This window comes from Myotis daubentonii, chromosome 9 (assembly GCF_963259705.1).
Source record: "Myotis daubentonii chromosome 9, mMyoDau2.1, whole genome shotgun sequence".
NCBI classification, from domain to species: Eukaryota; Metazoa; Chordata; class Mammalia; order Chiroptera; family Vespertilionidae; genus Myotis; species Myotis daubentonii.
In genome coordinates this window covers 18,327,930-18,351,493 of record NC_081848.1, presented here as the reverse complement: position 1 = coordinate 18,351,493, position 23,564 = coordinate 18,327,930, and the positions used below count along the sequence as shown (strand labels likewise).

The 23,564-nt window shown below is 37.1% G+C and overlaps 1 protein-coding gene across 14 annotated transcripts in view; it reads left to right on the top strand.

The window, feature by feature from the left end:
• Positions 1-23,564, top strand: part of YAP1 (Yes1 associated transcriptional regulator) — a 121,317-nt gene that overhangs the window by 63,667 nt on the left and 34,086 nt on the right. For 4 of the 14 annotated variants that reach the window (XM_059708057.1, XM_059708060.1, XM_059708059.1 and 1 more), the window contains exons 4-5: positions 15,138-15,257; positions 18,125-18,175. The exons of 4 other annotated variants lie outside the window; for them this stretch is intronic. In XM_059708057.1, coding sequence (XP_059564040.1) covers positions 15,138-15,257; positions 18,125-18,175 — 171 coding nt within the window. The remainder of the gene's footprint in view (positions 1-15,137; positions 15,258-18,124; positions 18,176-23,564) is intronic. 6 more of the 14 variants (XM_059708062.1, XM_059708065.1, XM_059708064.1 and 3 more) reach the window with 3 other exon arrangements.

Below are 23,564 nucleotides of genomic sequence, written 5' to 3'. Positions count from 1 at the left end.
ATTTGTGCGGGGGGCGGGGGGGGTTCTCTCAGCCCAGCCTTCACCCTCTCCAATCTGGGATCCCTCTCACAATTTGGTACCGCTGGCTCCTAACTGCTTGCCTGCCTGCCTGATTGCCCCTAACCCCTTCTACCTGCCAGCCTGATGGCCCCCTGACTGCTTCCCTGCCGGCCCAGCCCAATCGCCCTCAACTGCCCTCCCTGCTAGATTGATCGCCTACAACTGCCCTCCCCTGCCGCAACTCGCCTCCTCTATGTGAGGCGGCAGAGACACCGGGACCAGCCTCCTCCACGCTGCGCTTGTAGCTGCAGGACCCCCAGGCCTTAGCGCGCAGAGCGGGGCCACAGGGCCCCGCCTTCACTGTGCATGTGGCCATCTTGTGATGACGTCGCTTGCAAGGACCATGTAGGCTTTCATTAGTATAGATAATTTTAAAATCTGTTAGCACACTGTCTTTAGGGCTACATTTACATGAATTTACATGAGTCAAGATGTTTTTGATTCTTCTAAAAGTTTTTGAATATTATAAAATAGAAATTGTCAATCTGAAGTCAGTATATAGAATGAGGCTCTACTGAAGTATATCAACAGTACTTAACAGGAATAAAATTATAACAAAGCCCAATATCAGAGCAATGAATGCAGTAAGAGGCTGTATTATTATTATTTTTTTTAATCCTCATCCAAGAACACGGAGAAGAGAGAGAGGCAGACATCAGTTGCCTTCTATATGTTCCCAGACCATTATCAAACCCACAATCCAGGTATGTGCCCTGACTGGAAATCAAACAGGCAATTTTTTGGTGAATGGGATGACACCTAACCAACTGAGCCACTCCAACCAGGTATTAAAAGGCTCGTATTTATTAGTTACTCTCAAGCTCCTATCCTATCTTTTTTCAACCAAAATTGGTTTCCTTTTTCTCATTTGGAAATTTAGATAAATTATGAAAAGGTAGCCACAGGAAAGAGGATAATAGTAAAAAGCAAAAGCATGTAATCAAGAATTAATATAACTAATTCTTTTTTTTTTTAATTTTTTTTAAAAACTTGATTTCAGAAAGAAAGGAAGAGAGGCAGAGAGAGATAGAAACATCAGTGATGAGATAATCATTGATCAGCTTGCCTCCTGCATGGCCCACACTGCGGATCGAGCCTGAAACTCGGGCATATGCCCTGATCAGGATTGAACCTTGACCTCTTGGTTCATAGGTTGATGTTCAACCTCTGAGCCACACTAGCTGGGCATAACTAATTCTTAAGAAATTCAGTTGTTTTATATAGTTTATTTTGATTGGTTGAAGATTAAGTTCCTGAAAAATGATTGCTAATACGGAAACAAGAACCATTTTTGTGGTTTAAAAATAGGACCAGCACCTTTCATTTTAATAAAAGTTATAAATAAAATGTAAGGACTATGAAAATAAAAATGTTTATTTGTGAAATAGAAAAAAATAATTCAGTGAGAATGCCCAATGAAGTTGCAAATGACGTTAGCTTTCAATGATATCTTCTTTAGTACTGTAGTTCTGAAGTATTTCTTAAACCAAGTGGCACCTTCTAATATTGATGGATTCTTGACTTTGCTGCTTAATGAAGCATGCCACTCATGTCAGAGCAGCGAAAGGCTGTTTTATTCTTATTATGAGAGCATTTCACATCCTCTCCACTGGGGATCACTTAAAAAAATGTTTTTATTTTTTTCAGAGAGAGGAAAGGAGAGGGAGGGACAGAACCATCAATGATGCGAGAGAATCATCAGTCGGCTGCCTGTGACCTCCTGGTTCATGGGTCAGTGCTCAACTACTGAGCCACACCGGCCAGGCTGGGGATCACTTGATGTTAAGTGATTTGGTCATGATTTTTAACTTAAAATATTTTCTAAATAATATTAAAACTCAGCCCTGGCTGGTTGTTCAGTGGCTAGAGCATTGGCCCGAGGACTGAAGGGTCGTGGGTTCCATTCCTGGTCAAGGGCACATACCTCAGTTGCAGGCTTGTGTGCAGGAAGCAGCCAATCGATGAATGTCTCTCACGTTGATGTTTCTTTCTCTCTCTCTCTCTCTCTCTCTCTCTCTCTCTCTCTACCCCCCCCCCTTCCTCTTACCCTTCCACTCTCTAAAAAATCAATGGAAAAATATCCTCTGGTGAGGATTAAAAAAAACTTAGATTACCTGGGCAAAGCAGCAACATTTGGCAAATGGAACAATAGTTGTTGGCTGATAAATTGCTATTCTTTATGCTGAGTCTGTTCAGCTGGGCTTCTAAAGTAAACACCCCTCCTCCTCTTAATATATCAGCAAAACAATTGGCTTGTATAATCTATTACATTTTTTAAAGAATTCATTTGTTCATTCCTTTAATGAAGAAACCCAAATTAATTGAAAGATGGATGTATAAAGTTACTTGGTTTTTCAGTAGCTTCATAGCAGTATTTTTTATGCTGTTCCATTTTTGAAAAGATCATTTCAATTTGAGAATTATAATATCCAAAATAATTATTTAAATGTCAAATGTGTTAGGGAGTATGATGTTCATATACTTAGTTATTTGCTTGCTTATTTCAGAATACTAGTTATTTGCTTGATTATAACCTGCCTTCTTAGCTTACTTTAGAAATTATATTCTAAAGTAAGGAAAGATGTATAAAATGACCTTAAAGAATAAATAAATATTTTAAAAAATTTATTAGAAGTATTTGAAGTGATCGTTTGGTAAATTCATTTGAATTCTGAAAGTTACTAAGGTTTTAGTGTAAATATCTGAACCTAATGAAGAAAAGGTTATAAACTTACTTCTTTTATTTTAACCAACTAACTTAGAAGAGTAAAAGGACATTATTTAAAGAGTATAAAGAAAAAATGTTTAATATATTAGTATCATTGCCACCAGCTCTCTTAGATAGTGATGCTTAAAAATAGAAATGTCCCTGTTCAACTTTTTTTCTGTGATTATTTGTAGAATTTTGCAAACTTTGCTTTGGAGTAGAGAGGATGAGAAAGAGATTACAAATTACTTACATTTATGGACCACATAAATGCCTATTTTATTTCTTCTCTTGATAAGTGTTGGAATATTTTTGTCTTCCCCACTGATTTCTAAATCCTTCTAGTTTCTCTATTGCTACAGTAACTATGACTCATAGGAAGAATATTTGTGTGAAAGATTAAGATGCTAATTCTTTAAAAATGATATCCATAGACTACCATATATAGGCAGCATCAGTGAAATGAAAAAAATCCTGCAACAATAGACAAGAGTTTTCCAAAATATTTTCTTTTGATCTCAATAAGGTAAGAAGGTAGTAAAACTTCTTATAGGTTAAAATTTTAACAAAAGGTCATTGCTGTATTTGCACATTCTAAAGCCTAAATGAGCTTAACAGAAAGCTAATCTTTTATAAATGTATTTACTGAAATTCTAAGCTATTAAGTTAAAATCTAGAAGTATCAAGTTGCACTGAAGAAAGTCTGAAGAGTTGTGTATTAGAAAGTTCTCAGAGCTTATACTTGGCCTTTTTCTCTAGGAAGTTCATTCAGCTGTAACAGACAAACAGGAAAATGATTTTTCACAAAGTCTCAGTTTCACCTTGAGACAGTTGAATCGTTTCCTTTCTAAAGCATTGATTCCACAAAAATGCCCTCCTTTGTACTCCGCATTGTATGCCACGGGCATTGAAGAGTCAAGTTAAAAGAGTTTTTCCATATAATTATAACACTAAATGTTATGACAGACATATATACCAAGTGCTGAGGAAATAGATGAGGAACATGTGAATCAGTAGTCAGGAGAGTAGAGAAGACAGCTTTAAAAAGCCAAAGGTTCACTTATTTCTTCAACAAATATTGAATGCTCAATATATGCTAGGCACTATTCTAAATCCTAAGAATACAGAATATAATCAAATACATGTGTCTGATAGTTAAAATGGAAAGAGGAAAATAAACCTAACTTGTTAAAGGGAGATATTTTAGATAGGTTCTCCAGAGAAGGCCTCTGTAATTGATGTCTTTCAAGCAGAGATCTGAATGAACTATCATGCAGATATCTGGGAGAAAGGGGAGGAATGTGTCATACATAACACAACAGGCCATTCAAAGGTGCTGAGGCACGTTTGGGGAATAGCAAAGAATCCACTGCAGCTAGAACAGAGTTGGTGAAAGGTAGCACGGAAACCACATGATACGGGGACTTGTAAGTTTTGAACACAGAAGTGATATAATCTGAGTAAGTTGTTTGTTTGTTTTTAAGTGGGGGGATTAGCCCAGTCTGGTGCGGTTTGGCGGTTGAGCATCAACCCAGGAACCAAGAGGTCACCAGTTGATTCCCAGTCAGAGCACATGCCTGGATTGCAGGCTCCATCCCCAGTAGGGGGCGTGCAGAAGGCAGCCAACTGATGATTCTCTCTCATCACTGATGTTTCTATCCCTCCCTCCCTCCCTTTCAAGCCTGCAACCCGGGCATGTGCCTGACCGGGAATAGAACCATGACCTCCTGGTTCATAGGTTGATGCTCAACCACTGAGCCATGCCAGCTGGGCTAATTTCTTCATTATTTCAGCTCAACAAACTTTGATTGTACTTGGTGGCAGTGCTGAGCTCCAGAGATTCCAAGACAAAACAAGTCAAAGTGCTTATTGCAAGCCTTAGAGCCTGATTTGGGGGTGGGGGTGTGTGTTTCGGTAAATGATTAGGGTACAGTGAAGCATCTACTATGAAGGGGACATGAGCACAGTGGTTGGGGGCACAGTATGCTAGTGAGCAGAGTGCAGGTAAGTAGCAGTGCCAGAATACCCACCTAAAGCCCTCATATGTATGGGCCAGAGTAGTCTTCATCTACTACATTGTTCATTGTTGTCTGCCGGGCGTTTGGGCTCATCAGCATGTTCTAGTAGTTTGGCAGAAGAATCTTCTAGCTACCTATAAGACATGGGAGAACACCTGAACTCAGGGTGGTGGGGAGGGGATGAGCCGGCCATCACTCTGAAGCAGGTTTTATAAACTGCTTTTCTTTAATAAATGCATTTATACACACTTGTCCCATGCTTGGTGACAATAATATTTAATTGTTGTACATTACAGCATTTAGAAGTCGGGGTTAAATATATTTTAGTTCCTGTATCATATTTTGAAAAGCCTAATTCTGCAGATCAAAGTATTACAATCTGACCTGGTGATAGTTTCTAATGTTGCCATTTTGTCCTGAGCAACCTTGCAAAATTGAATATTTCCATTCTTGAAATAAAAGAACTCTTTTTCTCTGCCCGGCCGGCGTGGCTCAGTGGTTGAGCGTCGACCTAGGAACCAGGAGGTCACGGTTCGATTCCCGGTCAAGGGCACATGCCCGGGTTGCGGGCTCCATCCCTGGTGTGGGGCGTGCAGGAGGCAGCCGATCCATGATTCTCTCTCATCATGGATGTTTCTTTCTCTCTTTTCCTTCCTCTCTGAGATCAATAAAAATATTATTTAAAAAAAAAAAAGAACTCTTTTTCTCTATTCTAGAGCAGAATGGTAAATTCTTCCCATAATACTACCTGGTCTATATTTAACTCAGTGTGGAAAAACAAAGACAACCTGCAGTTAAGCATCCAAAAAATCAAAAGTGCAATTTCAGTTGATAGGTAGAGAGGAGTTTTACTGGTAGGATAGGGTTGAGAAAAGCTTCACAGAAATACCATGAGTATAGAATCGAATTTCAGTGGGTAGAAACAGTGGAGGCCAGGAGGAAACAGTCTGGGGCTGCGGTGCATTGGGGATGTCTATGGAGGTAAAAGTCCATGACACTGCTAAGTACAGGCAGACCTTGGGTATACTATGTGTTTGGTTCCATACCACTGCAGTGAGGTGTGTTTCAATAAAGCAAGTTCTAATCTTTTCTGGTGTAGGGCCGTGGTCGGCAAACTGCAGCTCGCGAGCTACATGCGGCTTTTTGGCCCCTTGAGTGTGGCTCTTCCTAAGCCTTAGAAGTACCCTAACCTACCTATATAGTTTAAGTTTAAAAAATTTGGCTCTCAAAAGAAATTTCAATCGTTGTACTGTTGATATTTGGCTCTGTTGACTAATGAGTTTGCCGACCACTAGGGGCCTTGCCTTTTGTAAAACAAAAAAACAAAACAAAACAACAACACATCTGTGAAGACCAATAATGTGAAGCGCAGTAAAGTGCCTGCACTGGACAGACAGGAGTGAACAGCCATGCAGCTGGGAGGACTAAACATGGAATGAATTACTAAATTACTTTAGGCAAAGCCCTCTTGAGGAAGTGGCATTCACATTGGGGAGGGATGAGTAGAAGTTAGCAAAGTAGGAAGGGTAGAGAGAGGCAAGGAGAAGTTTGAAGGACCAAAAGAAGACTGAGTCCTTAGGAGGGGTTTGAATAATAGTAATGAATGCTTTCAGGACCTACACAGGTCTATGTAATGCCTGACTATAGAGGACCTTGAATGACCCAATAAAGATTTGAAAATTTTTCCTGTGGGCTCTGGAGAGCCCTAGTTAGAGAGCTACTTCCTCAGAGGAGGTGAGGCAAGATGATCTTGGCGCACTTACAACATTTAATTAGCAGTTGATTAAGACCAATTTGGGGGCTACTATTAAAAATTAGTCATGAAAATGTGCAAGTCCACATTAAAGTCCACATATGAAGTTTTATTTGAGCAATTGCTATTTTGAAGTATGATCCACTAAAATATTGGACATACTTTGTGATGTCTAGTTGGGTGGAGAAGAAAGACCATTGTTGACCCTGTGAGAAGCATTAAAGATGTAGGAATCACCTACACGAATATGACTGAAGCTATGGGATTTCATCAAAGTTCTAGGAAGAGAAAACTTTTTAAAACACTACTTTTGATTAATGTTTGTCATATTTGCAGTGTGGTACTTAAGAACATGGTTTCTGGAGAACTAGAACTGTCTGGGGTTGAATTCCAGCTCTGCCACTTAACTACCCTGGGCTAAGTAATCTTGGGCAGCTTTTCTGTGCTTGGTTTCCTCATCTGTAAAATGAGGATAATAATAGTTCCTGTGCCAAGGGGCTGTTAAAAAAGTTAATATTTGTTTACAAAGACCTTCGAACAATGCCTTGCGTATAATAAGAACAGTTTGTGATTCAACATAAATGCAAAAGACCAGAATGTCAAAAAACTGAAACTGATCAGGATTAGATACCTTTACCAGATCATTGCATCTATTTTTCCAGCTCCTTGCATTCTAAGGAAACCACTTCATAATCCTATACTTTGAACCACTCATCACGGTGTGTTTAGTAAACTTTCAGCGTCCTGAGGTGACTTCTTTATTCCTGAATTGTGGGACAGGTGAGAGGGAGAGATTGATCATCTAACTTGTGGTGTAATCAAGACTTTCTTGTTTGATTAGATATTGCAGATGGTTGTTAGTCATTACTAATGCAAGAGTGTCCTTAGGCAAGAGCAGGAAGTTGAGTCACCTTCACTGTTATGACCTGGAGTATTTTATTTGTTTTTAAAATATTGCAGGAATCAGTGTGGGGCGGGGGACATCTGTAATACTTTAAACAATAAAGATAAATAAAAAGTACAGGAAGTTAGTATTTGCTTTAGTAGATAAGTTATACAACCAGTAGTAGTAAATCCTATATAAAAATTTATTTTCTCAAGAATAAGTAATTCTGATTTACGAATTACTTTAGATATAGCCTACCACTCTCTTGCTTATCCTAATTCAAATGTCTTACCCTGTTACATCTCATTGAAATGATGACCTCTTTCTTACTACCTTCTGTGTTTTTAAAATATATATGTTTTAAAATATATATTTTTTTAAAGATTTCAGAGAGGAAAGGAGAGGGAAAGAGAGATAGAAACATTAATGATGAGAGAGAATCATCAATTGGCTGCCTCCTGCACACCTCCTACTGGGGATCAGGCCTGAAACCTGGGCATGTGCCCTGACAGGGAATCCAACCGTACCCTCCTGGCTCATAGGTTGATGCTCAACCACTGAACCATGCCGGCCGGGCTCTTACTGCCTTCTTGATTCAGAGCCTATTTTATATTTCTTCCTCTTTCCCAAAAAAGATGTTGATACGTGGTGGCCAGGCACGATATTCCAGCCTGGAAAAACTCCCATGTCTAAAGGCCTACCTTTAGTGTGTGTGGATGTGATATGGGATGAAAATGTTTATTGCCTGCTTTGACTTGTCCATTAGTTTGGACAAATTGGTATTGCCCTTTAGTATTGGCAATTCCCTTTAGGTATTACTTGTTCTTTTCTGGTCAAGTTTGATTGATAAAAACAAAATGGACCACTGTACCTCATTTCTTGTATCTGTCCACTCCATACTGGCCTCAGTGTTTCACCTGACTGGAATGCTCATGCCCCAGATCATCACATCCTTGGACTTGGATTGTGTTGGCTCTCAGCTTAAAGGTATCATTCTCAGTGAATATAGTAGGGGCTCAATAAATACTTCCTGAATAAAAAGAATTTGCTATATCTAGTACCTTCTGTTTAAGTGGTACCAAATAATAGAGAATCTGAATTTACATGAAAAGAATAAAACAGAATATTTTGTTTCATAAACATAAATAAAGGATTTTAATTGAATTTCATTTTGATTGCATTAATTTCAGCCAACATTTATTATAACCCACCCTTTCTGAGTAGTAGGCACTCTACTAGACAATAAAATAGGAAAATGCATAATATATACTCCTGTGTTCAGATATTTCACAGTCTAGCCTGGAAGAAAACACTGTAAGTTAGATAAATTTAAGAACACTTCTGTTACCAGGTAAAGAATATTAAGTTGGTATTTTAGGTCAGTGTTCTCAGAGTGAGCTCCTTAGACCAGCATCAGCATCAGCATCATCTTAGAATACTCAGGCCCAACCCCTTCCCTACTGATTGAATTAGAAATTCAGTTGGGGTATCTGTTTTAACAAGCCTTCCACATGTTTCTGATACATACTTAAGTTAGAGAGCCACTGTTTTAGACCATGTTTTGTAAATAAAAAGTTTCTACTTACATTTGCTTCATTTTATATACTCCATATTGGAGAAATTATGACGCACTAACATCAGGATATAGATTGAACTCAAAGGCATCAATCCCTGTGATGTCTCCTCTTATAAATTTAATTTTGTGGGAAGCCCAGATTTCCCCTTTGAACTTACCTCACTGCATTCTACCTCTAGCCCAATTCAGAAAATATATCATTCTTGCTTTTCCTGCTTTTCATGGTTATTCAACAGTTAGCTTAGTTTAACATGTTTATTTAGTCATTAAATTTCTAAGGACTATTAAAATTTTTAAAAAAAAGTTCCCCTAAATAAAGCCCAGATCTGTATTATTTTATTTAATTCACATTTAAGGTTGAAGATTTCTTTTTAGTTTCCTTTTTCTAATATTAAGGATTCACGTGTGGTTCAAAGCTGTTAAATAGTAATCTTTCCTTATTTACTCTTTTGCCTTTGGTCCATACTTTTCCTTTTACATAGAGAAAATATCCAGTTTTGGACCTTTCTTTCCACATAACATTATACAGGGGTGGGCAAAACTTGGTTTATAGTCGTGGGTATACAAAACACAATTTATTCTTGTAATTTATCAATTATTGTATTATTTATTTGTATTACAACGAAACGTACTTTTGCCCACTTTGTATTTTTGCCAGAGTGGTAAATGAAAAGCATAAATTAATATATAAAGCATTCCTTTCTGTTCAGCATAGACATTTTGCTTTAAATGTGAGTGATTATAAAATTAATTGTATGGTAATCTATTTTATATGCATATAATTTAATTCTTTAATTAGAAATGTAGGAAAATGGGCAGCAATTACTATACTGTTTATTTGTACTGGGCTTGTCTCTCCTTTATATCTTCATTTCTAAAATTAATGCATTTAGAGGTTTGTTTTTTATTGTTTAGTTCTATAAAAATAGTATTGGTAATAAATTTCCTGAATTTAATTTTAAAAATTCTCACCCAATAATATGTTTATTGATTTTTGGAGAGAGGAAAGGGAAGAGAAGGGAAAGAGGAGAGAAATATTTATGTGGTAGAGAAACATCAAGTCCACTATTTTTAGTAAAATACTCAATACTTAATGGTTTGTATGTGATAAGTACTTGATATATGACATATAAATGTTTAATGATTTAAACTTGTATATAAAGGGATAAAGTCACTATTCCACTTTGAATTTAATGCATAAGTTTTTGGAAATGTATTTATATCTTTGGGAAGCAGTGTATTCTTTGGTTTAAAATCAGAAGCTCTGGATCAACTCTTTCCTCTCCCTGGGGCAAGTGACCTTTCTGAGTCCCTGTGCTCCATCTGTGTGACAGGGATAAGAACAGTGCCTAGGTCAGAGAGCCATTCTGTAGACTTAGATGTGATAATGTCACCATTGTGGATGGTAGTGATGGAGCCAGGAGTGACAGAGGTGCTGCTGCCCTCGGTACCCCCAGAAGTTGTGCCTCGCACTGCTATAACAGCAAAACAATTTAGAAACAACTCTGGTATCCAATACTGCGGAAAGGGATGGGATAAATGAATTCTAATATCTCCATACAGTTAAGATCTATAAAGCCATTAAAAAGAATGAGAGACCTATGTGTTCTATGAAGAAAAGATGCCCATACTATCTTAAGTGAATAAAGTGGTGTGGTACAGGTAGAGCATGACATCAATGGGTGTGCATATGTTGTAGAATGAGCACAAGAAAAATCCAGAACCTATTGCAAAATTGAAGCTGTTTAGTTTCCCCTCTGGGGAGTAAATTATAAGACATTTTTGCTTTTTTTATTTTGCATTTCTGCAATTTTTAACATTTTTGAAATTTACATGTTGTAAAAATGAATTCATTTATGAACACAGAGTTTAAGGAGTAAAAGGCACTGGGTTAATAACATTCACATATTCTGTTTATAAACATCAATTGAAAAGAGTGTATGTACTACATAATTTTCAGCTCATTTATAGAAAGTTCAAAGTATTACAAGGCAGGACATTTATCCATTAAATATTTATTGAGCAATTACTCAGATACTAGCCTACAAGTTAAAATATGAGTGACTTGGTTGTTGCCAGGAGGACAGACATATAAACAAGTAATGACAGTGTTATCTGTTAAATGTTAATACAGAGTAGAAGAGGAAAGTAATAATTTTCTGTGAAGTAATCAGGGAGGGCTAAATTGAAAAGGTGACACTTGAGCTCTTTCTCTTTCAAGATGAGTACATTCATAAGGGGCAGGGCAGTCTGTGATAACCACAACAGTACAAGCAAGGAGGTGGCATAGTTTTGGGAAAAGTTGGAGTGGTGGTGGGAATTGGGTGTGTGAAGACTTATTAAGAAAAATGAGTCCAGCTGGCATTTTCCTTTTAATGGGAGAGAGCAAGGGACACAAACGTTTTTAAAGGCATTGAGTGACGTATAAAAGTTGATTAGATAATATTGTAAGAATAAAACTGTGGTGGTGTTAGATAGAAGACACTGGGATGGGGCAGGAGCTGAGCACTCAGGTGCCAAGGAAGGAAGCTGTATAGGGTAAGGCAGTGGTTCTCAACCTTCCTAATGCCACGACCCTTTAATACAGTTCCTCATGTTGTGGTGACCCCCCAACCGTAAAATTATTTTCATTGCTACTTCATAACTAATTTTGCTACTGTTATGAATCGTAATGTAAATATCTGATATGCAGGATGTATTTTCATTGTTACAAATTGAACATAATTAAAGCATAGTGATTAATCACAAAAACAATATGTAATTATATATTCAGTATGTGTTTTCCAATGGTCTTAGGCGACCCCTGTGGAAGGGTCGTTCGACCCCCAATGGGGTCGCGACCCACAGGTTGAGAACCGCTGGGGTAAGGTAAAAGCTGTTATCTATTGATGGCTGAGTTCTTAGAGATTGACTAGAACATGTCAGAGAGAACGTAAGTGGCATCTACAGGCTGAAGTGGGTGAGCAGATAGGGGTGATGCTATTTTTTAAAAAGGTAGAGAATCACCACGTATTCAGTCAGGTTTGGAGGCTATAATGATGTCTACTGGAATTGAGTTGAGGCTTCCAAAGGCATCCAGTGACTTATTCATCACCATATTTTAGGAACTTAGAATTTTAGTTCTTTTCAAAAGGATTTTGCATTTGAGCCATCTTCATAATTAAAAGTGGTAACAAACCACTAGTAGTCAGTTTTGGAGGTTCTCCCTTCCTGTGGGGAAATAGAGCCCAGAGTGGCCATGAAAGCTACTGAGAAAAGTGGTTTGATTTGAACGTGTAAGAGAAGTTTGCTTCCATTCACCTTTCGGTAAACATGGATGTCTTTCAGCAAATTCCAACTCTGGGCATGGTTAGCATTATGTATAGAACTCTACATCCAGGCCTGGGGGCAGGTCTTGTCGTCCCCTAGTGCAGCAGTTCTCAACCTGTGGGTCGCGACCCCTTTGGCGGTCGAACGACCCTTTCACAGGGGTCGCCTAAGACCATCCTGCATATCAGATATTTACATTACGATTCATAACAGTAGCAACATTACAGTTTGAAGTAGCAATGAAAATAATTTTATGGTTGGGGGGTCACAACATGAGGAACTGTTTTAAAGGTCCAGAAGGTTGAGAACCACTGCTAGTGGCTTCTCTAGGATTTCACGCATCTTTGTGTTTCCTAACCAGATTTTGCCCCTTGTCAAAGCAAATCTTTTGATAACAGTCTAATAACAAATGGGTCTGTTCCTGATACATATGAAACTGGTCCAGAATTAGGGCTTTGGGTCCCATGGGCTTGTGTGAATGGTCTGTTTTACCGAAGTTACTTATTCAGCATCACTCATAAGTCTGTCTTGGACTATCAATGTAGAAAGGAGGAGCTTGTGTTTTTACACAAGAACCCTGGTCTTAGATGTGGGACATGAATAAAAAGAAATATATATATATGGCTAAGTGACCGACCGTACGACCAACCAACCGACTGGCAGGTACAAATGACCCGCACTGGCAATTTAAAAATAAAGGTTGACTCGTGCATGCACAATACATATAAAGCTCTTGCTGACGCCAATCACATGTGTGTGTTTCCATCTGTCATTGTCAATCATGAATTTGGTTGTTTTTGTTGACATTCTGAAACGGAAAGAAAGCAGCGTCATCGACAGAATATGTCTGAAGACCAACTATTGGCACAACGTACCTCTGAAGCTGAAAGAAACCTACATCGTCAACAGAATATGTCCGAAGAACAACTATTGGCACAGTGTACCTCTGAAACTGAAAGAAGCTGGCGTCATCAACAGGATATATCTGAAGACCAACTATTGGCACAACGTACCTCTGAAGCTTAAAGAATGACATCGTCGATAGAATATGTCTGAAGAACAACTGTTGGTACAGTATACCTCTGAAGCTGAAAGAAGCCAGCGTTGTCGACGGAATGTATCTGAAGACCAACTATTGGCACAATGTAATATCGTTCTGGTTCTCTAAAGCTCACAGTGAACGGTCTACCTAATACTTTATTCCCGCCCTTTTGGCGTTTTCTCCACAAAGAATTATTAAACACATAATGTTGTGGAATCTCCCAATAATAAAATTATGCGCGTTGGAATCTTCTCTATTCAATAAGAACCAAGCCATCAAAGTTGAAGAGCCTGTGACGTTAAAGTTAAACTTGTAAATATTTCACAAGGGAAATTAGTCAAGCACTTTGAAAGTGTTTTTACTCTTAATGTGGTATACAGGGAGATATTAGAATAAGTTTAATCAATTTATCAGTCATTGTTTTTATCAATGTTGTTTTTATATCATGTTTTTGTTTTTACATAATCTTTGTTATATCATGTTGTTTATTTATTAATCAATTTATATATTATTTTCATATACTTTTTACTAATTTTCTTTCATCTCTGACACTTCTATTATAGAGAACGGGTGAAGAGTGATCTTAAAATATTTCTTCTAGTTAATTTTCTCCAATGTGCACGAATCCGTGCACCGGGCCTCTAGTGTAGTTATAAAGAACAACGGCTCAGGAATTAGGCTGCTGGGTTTGAGTATCACTTTAACACTAACTAGCTTTGTGAGGTTGTACCAGACTGAACCACTCTGTGCCTCAGTTTCCTCATTAAAGTGTAGTTAATACTGCTGTGTATGTCATTGGTTGTCGTAAGGATTAAATGAGTTAATGTATTTATATACTTAGAATAGCGACTGGCACACAGTAACACTCAATTCACGTGGGTCCATTGATAGAAAAATTTTAGGCATTTACTCAGACTCTATTTCCAATTTACACGCCTCTCCAGACTCCTGGTGGGGAAGGAAAGTGGAAGGGGGAGAAAAGGAATTGAGGAGGAAATATGTTTGAATTTAGTAGTTTAATAGCCTTTTTCTTAGCTATTACGTACCAAAAGCAATTGTCTAGCTTCCATACCCTCACAAAGATAGAATAATCTTAGATTGGCTATGTTCTTTAGTCTTAACTCCCAGACGTTTTTCCTCACTCCACAGCTGCTTCTGAGAAATTTGCCTTCCAACAGTTTTAACACTGAACCTACCCTGTTTCAAAACTGACAAACTTAAACTCCCAGCCACAACTCCCACCTCGTAGCAACTTTTGAGCTGCTTAAAAATAAGCTTTTTTTTAAACTATAGTTTTCTCTATTATAGTTTCCTTGGTGTGAGCCCATCACATAAATAATGGAAATAAATGAAGCTTGGGAGGCTTAGCTAAAGTGTGCTTTATATTAAACAGACGGCATGATATTTCAGATGTTCTGAAAACACTCATATCTATTCCTTGTTAAAGAACCTTGGAGTCCCTAGGAAGGTAGTGTCACAAAACTGGGTCTGGCAGGTGGTACCTGAGCTGTAACACTCTGTGTCTTGTATTAACAGTAATAATTATTATTTGGGTCGTGACTTCCAAAGGAATTTTTTTGAAAATCTGATTTTTTTTCCATCTGTGTCTTTGGGGAATGTAGATTTTATTATTTGGTAGTTTCTTTTTAGTGGAGAAGAACCTGCTATGTAGGTTGTTTTAATGAATTGTTTTATTCAAGGTGTATTTTCTTTTTTAATTAGTACTCCTCCCACTTTTTTTTAGGTGCACCAAATAAAAACCGTGATTTTTTTTCTGTATTTATAGGTACTCTTCCTGATGGATGGGAACAAGCCATGACTCAGGATGGAGAAATTTACTATATAAACCATAAGAACAAGACCACCTCTTGGCTAGACCCAAGGCTTGACCCTCGTTTTGGTAAAGGTTCATCTCAAAACCTTTCTAGTTATTTTTGATTATAATTTTTTGTATGTGAATTTGGGAAGGTACTTTTAAATAAAATTGCACTGTTTTGTAGTATTAAAAAAATGACTGCTCACCCAAGTTTTCTAGTACTATTTTATATCTTTCACTTTAAACTTGAGAAAGTCAGATCTAAGTTAGCTTTTTAGGGGATTGAGGGAATGTTGTGGTGGCTGACTAACTAGAATCACTGTTCCTTTCACATTTTTGGGAGTCACAGTGATTTGTTTAAAATTATCTTTCTAGAGTAATAATCAGGCTGTCTTACTGCATCTAAAACGTGGGTACCAGCTTCTGTCAGTGACCTGGTGTCTGCTTAGGCTCACTTTCAGAGAGTAGTGAGCACCATTGTGTGGCCTGGTGTTGTCATCTCTTCTGTCATAAGCGGGGGTTGAGGTACCCGGTTGCCCTAGAAATAAGACCAATGACAGCATTTTTCCCTTCGCTTCTGACCTTTTTTTTTTTTTTTTAAGTAATGGTCCTTTGTTTTACATTTAGGAAACAAAAAGCAAAGTCATACTCCTCTCCAAATCACACGACCGAATCACTAATTTGCACAAAGGAAAACTCTTACAAATGTGCACATTTTGATAATAGTACAAGCGCTTTAATGCCTTTTTATCCAATTTTTTTTTCACTGTTTTTTCAGTTTCTTCAGTTAGGTTTCTGAGATTTTTCCAAAGCCATGGAAAAATGACTCTAAAAAGCAGCAGATCATTGTGGTTTCGAAGTTTTTGTCTTGGACTGAATGCAGCTAAATGAGAACAATGTGCAGATCACTGAGTAGGTCAGACTGAGGGGACACGGAACCTTTGAAGCTTTACAGGGGTTGACCTAACAACAACTGTGGGGCCCTTATGGGAAAGAGGAATTAACTCTGTGAATGCCATCAAAACACAGGGGGTGCGGGGGGCGAGTGAACAGCCTGGAGCTGGTTGGGTAAAATTAACTTCCCTGTCAGGAATGTTATGAACTGTTCTCCTATGTCTTTATGTATGCCTTTAAGCAACCCCAACATTGGGGTTTGCCCTAAACTGGTCAGCTTTGTGGATTGCACCCCCTATTCAAGTAAAGTCAAAGATGGGATCAGGGCAGAGGCTGTCATTTTGACAGATATTCGGCTTGCCTTAAATGCTACCCTCATGAACTTCAAGACCTATTTGGGTGTTAAAAAAGTTACATGGCATGTTAATAATTTGCAACTTCAGGTTCTGTTTAATACTTGAATAAGTCCTCGTGGTTGAAACAGGAAACCAAGTAAGGTAGAGAATTTAATAAATGTTGCCATTTGTATGGACTGGAACGATAACAGCCATGTTTCCTTAAATCATCTTTAATGAATTCAACTTGTCCACATTTTGGAAACTTTTAAAAATGGTACTGTGGGGTGTTTTTTTTTTTACTCTCCACCCCACCCCCAACATAGGGTTATGAAAGATGATGATTAACTCTTAGCTAACTACAGAATCAGAAATTGGAACAAAGTTGTTGTTTTTTAAAGTATTTTCAGTTAAACAGTGAAATAAAACAACTTTGCTGTGAGCTTAAAGTAGATCCATTAATTACACACACAGAGTGGTCTTTTGTTTTAATCAGAGAAAGTATAAAAAAAATGCTTCCTCCCTACCTCCAACACATACATACACACAATCATACCGTTAGATATGCCAAAAAGAGCTTCATAAAATTATCTTAGTGCCTTTAGTTTCCCTTTTTGGGCCCACTGTGTATGTGTATTCCAGACAGGCTTGACAACATGCCAAAAGCTTTTTATTTTGTAGTCCAACTTTTAATCTGTTCCAGACCTTTTCAGTCAGGGAGCTCAAGTGTAACTGGAAGGGGGCAGGAAAGAAAAAAAGTGTGGGTTTTTCTGCTCTAGAGTGACAGGGAATAGAGACAAGCTGTTAGCTGCTGAATTTGAACGAGTTTTCCTTGAAATCTGAGGTTCTATAGTGGAGTGTGTTTTATCTCTGCCAAAAAAATATAAACTATCCCCTTTCTGACCTTCTGAGCCCTGCAGACACAAACAAATGGCATGATATTGTTTTATGGTTTTGGAGTTTGCTTTCCTACATACCCCAAATCTGTATTAAAATATTTGCCAATTCTTAGCTTAAATTAAGTTGACCTGTGTCTTTTAACCTTTTATTTAGAATGAATGATACACCTCTGTATATATAAGCTTAACTTTATCACTCAGCTCCTTCAAATACTGGTCTTTTGTATATTTCTATTCTTTATCAGATGCTTTAGATTATGTTGGAACAGTTGATCAGTTCTTCATATTTCACATGAAGTTAATAATCCATATATCTCAGGAAATTAAATAGTAACTTGTGGATTGGTTCTTTTTATTTATTTTTAATTTTTTTTTGTTTAAAATTTATTAGAATTTTAAAAGTGATATTCTCTAGGAGAGGGTCACACCAAGAGGAGAGCCAGTAGACAACAGGGAGAAATTTCTTTATCACAGGTAAACTTTACCCCTCTATTGAAGTTGTCCTTGCTCTCATTTCACTCTCAGCAAGTCAGAAATTTTATAAAAAAGCAGTATATGAAGCCAGTGACTTACTAGGAAATACATCTCCCCAAATAAGGTCCATTTGTCTATTTAGAGTGATCATTCTCTGCATTATCTTGCCAGGAGGGCTACGCCTTGTGCATGGGTAGAAACCCGAGGCGTTCAGCTGCAAGGTAATTTAAGAGAAGCCAAGTAAAAGGAGTTTTGAGCACATCAGTAAAGTTGATATGGGAAGCCGTGGGGTCTTCCAGGACTGGTTCTGATTTTGGAACTCACCTTTCCTCACCATTAGTCTCCTTTGCTGCAGCTTTAACTGAACAGTGGCTATCAAGTGGAAAAGGAATTGGACTAGAAGTTGGTAAACCAGATTTTGATTTATTCTCTATCTCTTCTTAGCTATGTATCTATGCTACCCCTGATTATTTAAAGGAGACTGGATTGGTTCTTTTTAATCTGATTTTCTTATTTAACATTTAAAACCAATATTATCTTTAACATTTACATTATTTTAGAGAATTTATTAATAATTTGTAACAAGTCATGAAGTGGCAATAAGGACTCACTGATACTGGCTTTGGGTGAAAAAAGGAGGGCTCTTGTTTGCTTGTTTTTACGGAATTATATTAAGAATGTTTTTAAACTTGTATTAAAGAGAACTGATGCTTAAGCATTATGAAGGCCATTACATTATTTCATATAAACACTCTTTTCCTAGAGATTTTATACTTGTAAACATGGAGTCTCAGATATAAACATTTTCTTGTATGTTGTAGAATCACTGTTTTTTATGATACAGTCATATGAATATTTTTCAGTAAAAGCCCTAATGAAAACACAAAAATATTAGAATTTCTGTTCTTCAGAATAAAAGATCTACTCCAAAACACTGATAGTCAATGAACTGATCTTTAATGTAATGTTGTTGTTCCGATTGTTTCTATAAAAAGTCATTAAATAGTGTTAGCAATCTGTGTTTCTGGAAATAAGTACTGATAATACCACTGGGATAAAGACATTTTTGGTGTAAATAAAATATTGGAATCAGAGTTTAGACTAAAAGCATATCTTTTGCATTTTAAAGGAAGTAATGAACAATCTCGTATGGCAAAAAACAAAATATCCTTTAATTCCTAATAACAATTCTGTGCCTAGAAATTCTGTTCATGGAACTGTCAAAGGTGATTAAAATCCAGATGTTGATTTTGGTCCTTTGTTTCAATTTCACAAAACTTTATATGTTCTGTGTGAGTGTCTGTGTGTGTGTGTGTGTGTGTGTGTGTGTGTGTGTGAGAGAGAGAGAGAGAGAGAGAGAGAGAGAGAGAGAAAGAGAGAGAATTTCCTAAAATATTAAGAAATGAAATTAAAAGAATATATAGTAAATATATATGTGTATAAGTAAATATATGTCTATATATAATTTAAGTTCTAAAGCCAAAAGTTGTTCAGCATATCTTATCAAAGTTAAATATTTTCCATAAATAGAGGCTTATTACAATTTTTAACTGTTTAGACATTCATTAACCTTTCTTTTCAAGACGAAATATTTCTGATAGTTATTATGAGTAATATCTTACTTTTGATGAAAGTGCTCCTAATGACCAGTTAAATACCTAAGCCTGTTCTGTTAGAGGTGTGAAAAAGAAAAACACTAAAGGCTGTAGGAATTAACTCTATTAATGGAGTCTTGTGTAGATAGAATGTCAACATCTAATCATTTGAATTTTATTAAAGTAAATTTCTTAATATCCATGCATTAAAAACAAGGGTGTTTTGTGTTTGTTGTTTTCCTTACCCTCTTATAATCTTTCCTAGTTATTGTCAATACAGTATTTGGTTGTGGGCTATATTATTAACGACTTACAATGCAGGAGGATCGGGGGGGAGGTGTTTCACTGTGATTCAGGTAAGAACTATTGCTAACTAAACATTTTTAACAGAAGAGCCTCACAAAATTTGGCCCTGAAGAGAAATTTATAATTCCCCTAATAAGTATTTCTCAAAAGAGGAGGGGTGTATCCTGGGCACTGCAGGACAGTCAGCATCCCTGGCCCACTAAATGCTGTAGTGCCAGCCAGTCATTGTGACTCCCCATAATGTTTTTTTGGTTTTGTTTTTTTAATGCTGGGAGAAGTAGGGAATATTGCCCCAAATCTGAGCTCCTCTAAGATCTAGGGAAATTATGACCAATCCAAGGTTATATAGTTAAGTGACAGAACTAAAATCTGAACTTCATCTTTTGTACCTAGACATTTTAAGAAATTAAATTTAGTTAATCTTTCAGAAATACACCCAACTCACCAGCACTAATATATGGAAATTTCAGATGGAAAAAGATGACTGTGGTTAATGTATTTACTTATATACTATATTATAACTCATCTTGAGGATATAACTCAAAATAATGAGTTTCTAATGACAAAAGAGAATTATACGGTGTGTGATTAGAGCAGACTGTGATGCCTCACCTCTATCATAGTTTTAAGAGATGTCTCCCAACCTCAGCTTTGACCTCTCCCTTGACTGGGAGCTTATCACAATATAAGGCAGTTCATTCTACTTCAGGAAAGTCCTGTTGATCAGAAAATATGTGCTTCTTTATTACCCAGAAATTCACTTCCCTTCAAACTTGTGGATAGAATTCTAATCCCAGAAGCATTCTTTTCTAAGTGTGATTTCTCCTTTTTTTTTCATGTGTTGAAAGTTCTGAGTACTGCCCTAACCGGTTTGGCTCAGTGGATAGAGCGGCAGCCTGCGGACTGAAGGGTCCCGGTTCAATTCCAGTCAAGGGCATATACCTTGGTTGCGGGCACATCCCCAGTTGGGGGTGTGCAGGAGGCAGCTGATCGATGTCTAACTCTCTAACCCACTCCCTTCCTCTCTGTAAAAAATCAATAAAATATATTTTAAAAAATAAAAACTTCTGAGTACTGTACCAGTTCACAGTTCACTCTTCTCTGAATGCCTTTCATATAGTGTTCTAAGTGTACATTATCTAATGAGAAAAATAGTTATGGCATTTCTCTGACCTGGCATTTTATTTTGTGCTCCATCCAAAAATCCAGTTTTTTATATTTACAGTTAGAAGTTAGCTAGCATTCTATTTTCTACATGGTAGTTATATACAGTGTGGAGCAAAAGTGGGTTTACAGTTGTGAGTACCTGCAAGAGTTTATTATTTATTATGTTATTGTTCATATGAACAACTGTAAACCTACTTTTGCTCACCTCATTATGTACTGTACTCAAAAGAGTTAAACTATGATGTAGAAAAATTTACCTACTCAGTTGGGAGTTAAGACACTCAAGTTCTACTAACCAGCTTATTCAGAAAGATACCTGACTTTTCTTGATTTAATTGGACTCTCTGTAAAATGTGACTGGCTGGATGCTTTTAAGAATGTTTTCAGTCCTTAATTTAATACAATATCCTAAATTATGAATTCTTCAGTGACTGCTTTGGGTCCTGGCTTGAGGTAACTTCTCAATAACCTACAGATTTGAGTTCATTGAGGTTTCAGAGATACTTTTGAACTATTTATTGTACCATTTAAATTTAGCTTTTGGTTCTCTGGTCGCAGCTGGGAATTACTTTTGAAGAGGAGACAGGGAAATCTTGCAACCTTTAATCTAAAGATAAGCCTTATCACATGGTGAGTATGCGCAGGCAAACATCTGAGGGGGGAAGGGCAGAGCTGGCTGGAATAGTTTATCTGTGCTCTCAAACTCTCGGAAGCACATAGGAGTTTAGACATGCTTACAGTAGCAGGGTTCAGCTTGACTGCCTTAAAGATGGTGCATTTTGGTACGCTTTATATAGTTGCGTAATAGCCTGGTGTAAGCTGATTTGAAGTAGGCTATGGGTTTACTCGAAGCCAGATTTAAAACATACTTTTAGAGATTATTTCTAATTGTTGCTCTCTACATTTTTTTTTACTTGAAAAACAGGCACTTACCAAAATGAATATTTTAGTTTAACACTTGAGGTTTATTCTTTTTATTTTATTAAATTCAGGAGGATGGTGCAAAAATAGTTTATCAATCATGGTAAACAATCTCTCCACTACTCGCCAAGGGTGAGTAGACATGTTAATGGAGTTAAATTAATATCTAGTTTCTACTTGACAATGGTTCAATGATGCAAGTAATTGTATAGCAAAGAAATATTTTTGTATTTGTTTATAAAATTTATTTATATAGAATTTTTTAAACTTTAAAGGGTAAGATCACCAAAGTCACTGAATAATCATTTACATTAATGGTTTATTTGTTACTAAAACCTTAACATAGTTTCTTTTTAAAAACAAGTTGCAAAATATATTTAATAGCAAGTATCTTATAAGATGTGCTGAAGAACCATTTGGTGATGCCACTTTGGTGGCAACCCAGAGGTGTGGATGCAAGAAGCAGAGAAAGCCATGCATAGACTTCCCGAGAGAGAAGTCAAATCGATTTCTGCTGACAGTAGACCGGTTCATATTTTTTGTCTTGTTTTATTCTCATTTTGTTCTGCTACCCTGGTTGCTGAGGTCATTTTAGAACTCATTCTGGATTTGCTTCAACTTGGAGGTTCTCCTGTGCATTACTAATAGTATCCTACTAAGGATAGAAACTATTTCAGTATTTATTTACTCACTCAATAACATGTGAGTGCCGTTAGTGTACCAGGCACTAAACTAGCCATCAGGGAGGGAGTTGGATGCTACCAAACAAATCATTAAAAAATGTATTAAATACAATGAAGGATAGTAAACAAGGTGTCTTGTAAGGGAATAATGTGGGCTGGAGGGAAACTGCTGGAGCATGTGTGGTGAGGGAAGGCTATTTCGAAGAGGGACATGAAAGGATGAGAGATAGCCAGTCATGCTCTAGACCAGTGATGGCGAACCTATGACACGTGTGTCAGAGGTGACAACACGAACTCATTTTTTTTGGTTGATTTTTCTTTGTTAAATGGCATTTAAATATATAAAATAAATATCAAAAATATGTCTTTGTTTTACTATGGTTGCAAATATCAAAAAATTTCTATATGTGACACGGCACCAGAGTTAAGTTAGGGTTTTTCAAAATGCTGACACGCTGAGCTCAAAAGGTTCACCATCACTGCAGGGGTAGGCAAACTTTTTGACTCGAGGGCCACAATGGGTTCTTAAACTGGACCGGAGGGCCGGAACAAAAGCATGGATGGAGTGTTTGTGTGAACTAATATAAATTCAAAGTAAGCATCATTACATAAAAGGGTACGGTCTTTTTTTTTTATTATTAGTTTTATTCATTTCAAACGGGCCGGATTCGGCCCGCAGGCCGTAGTTTGCCCACGGCTGGTCTAGAGTCTACGGCCCACAGGCCGGATTCGGCCCATTTGAAATGAATAAAACTAAAAAAAACAAGACTGTACCCTTTTATGTAATGATGTTTACTTTGAATTTATATTAGTTCACACAAACACTCCATCCATGCTTTTGTTCCAGCCCTCCGGTCCAGTTTAATAACCCATTGTGGCCCTCGAGTCAAAAAGTTTGCCCACCCCTGGTCTAGACTGTATAAAAGGACCATTTTTGTGCTTATCCGTAAAAACGAAGATATGCATCTCTTCTAAATTATAACTTCCTGTGGAAGCATTAACAGTAATAGGTTACATGTAGTCATAAATAAAGCTGTTATTAATGGAACTGTTTACTCACTAACATGAATTCATGATGGCAGGTTTATTTTAAAATATAAGAAATACCTCTTCTTAAACCAAC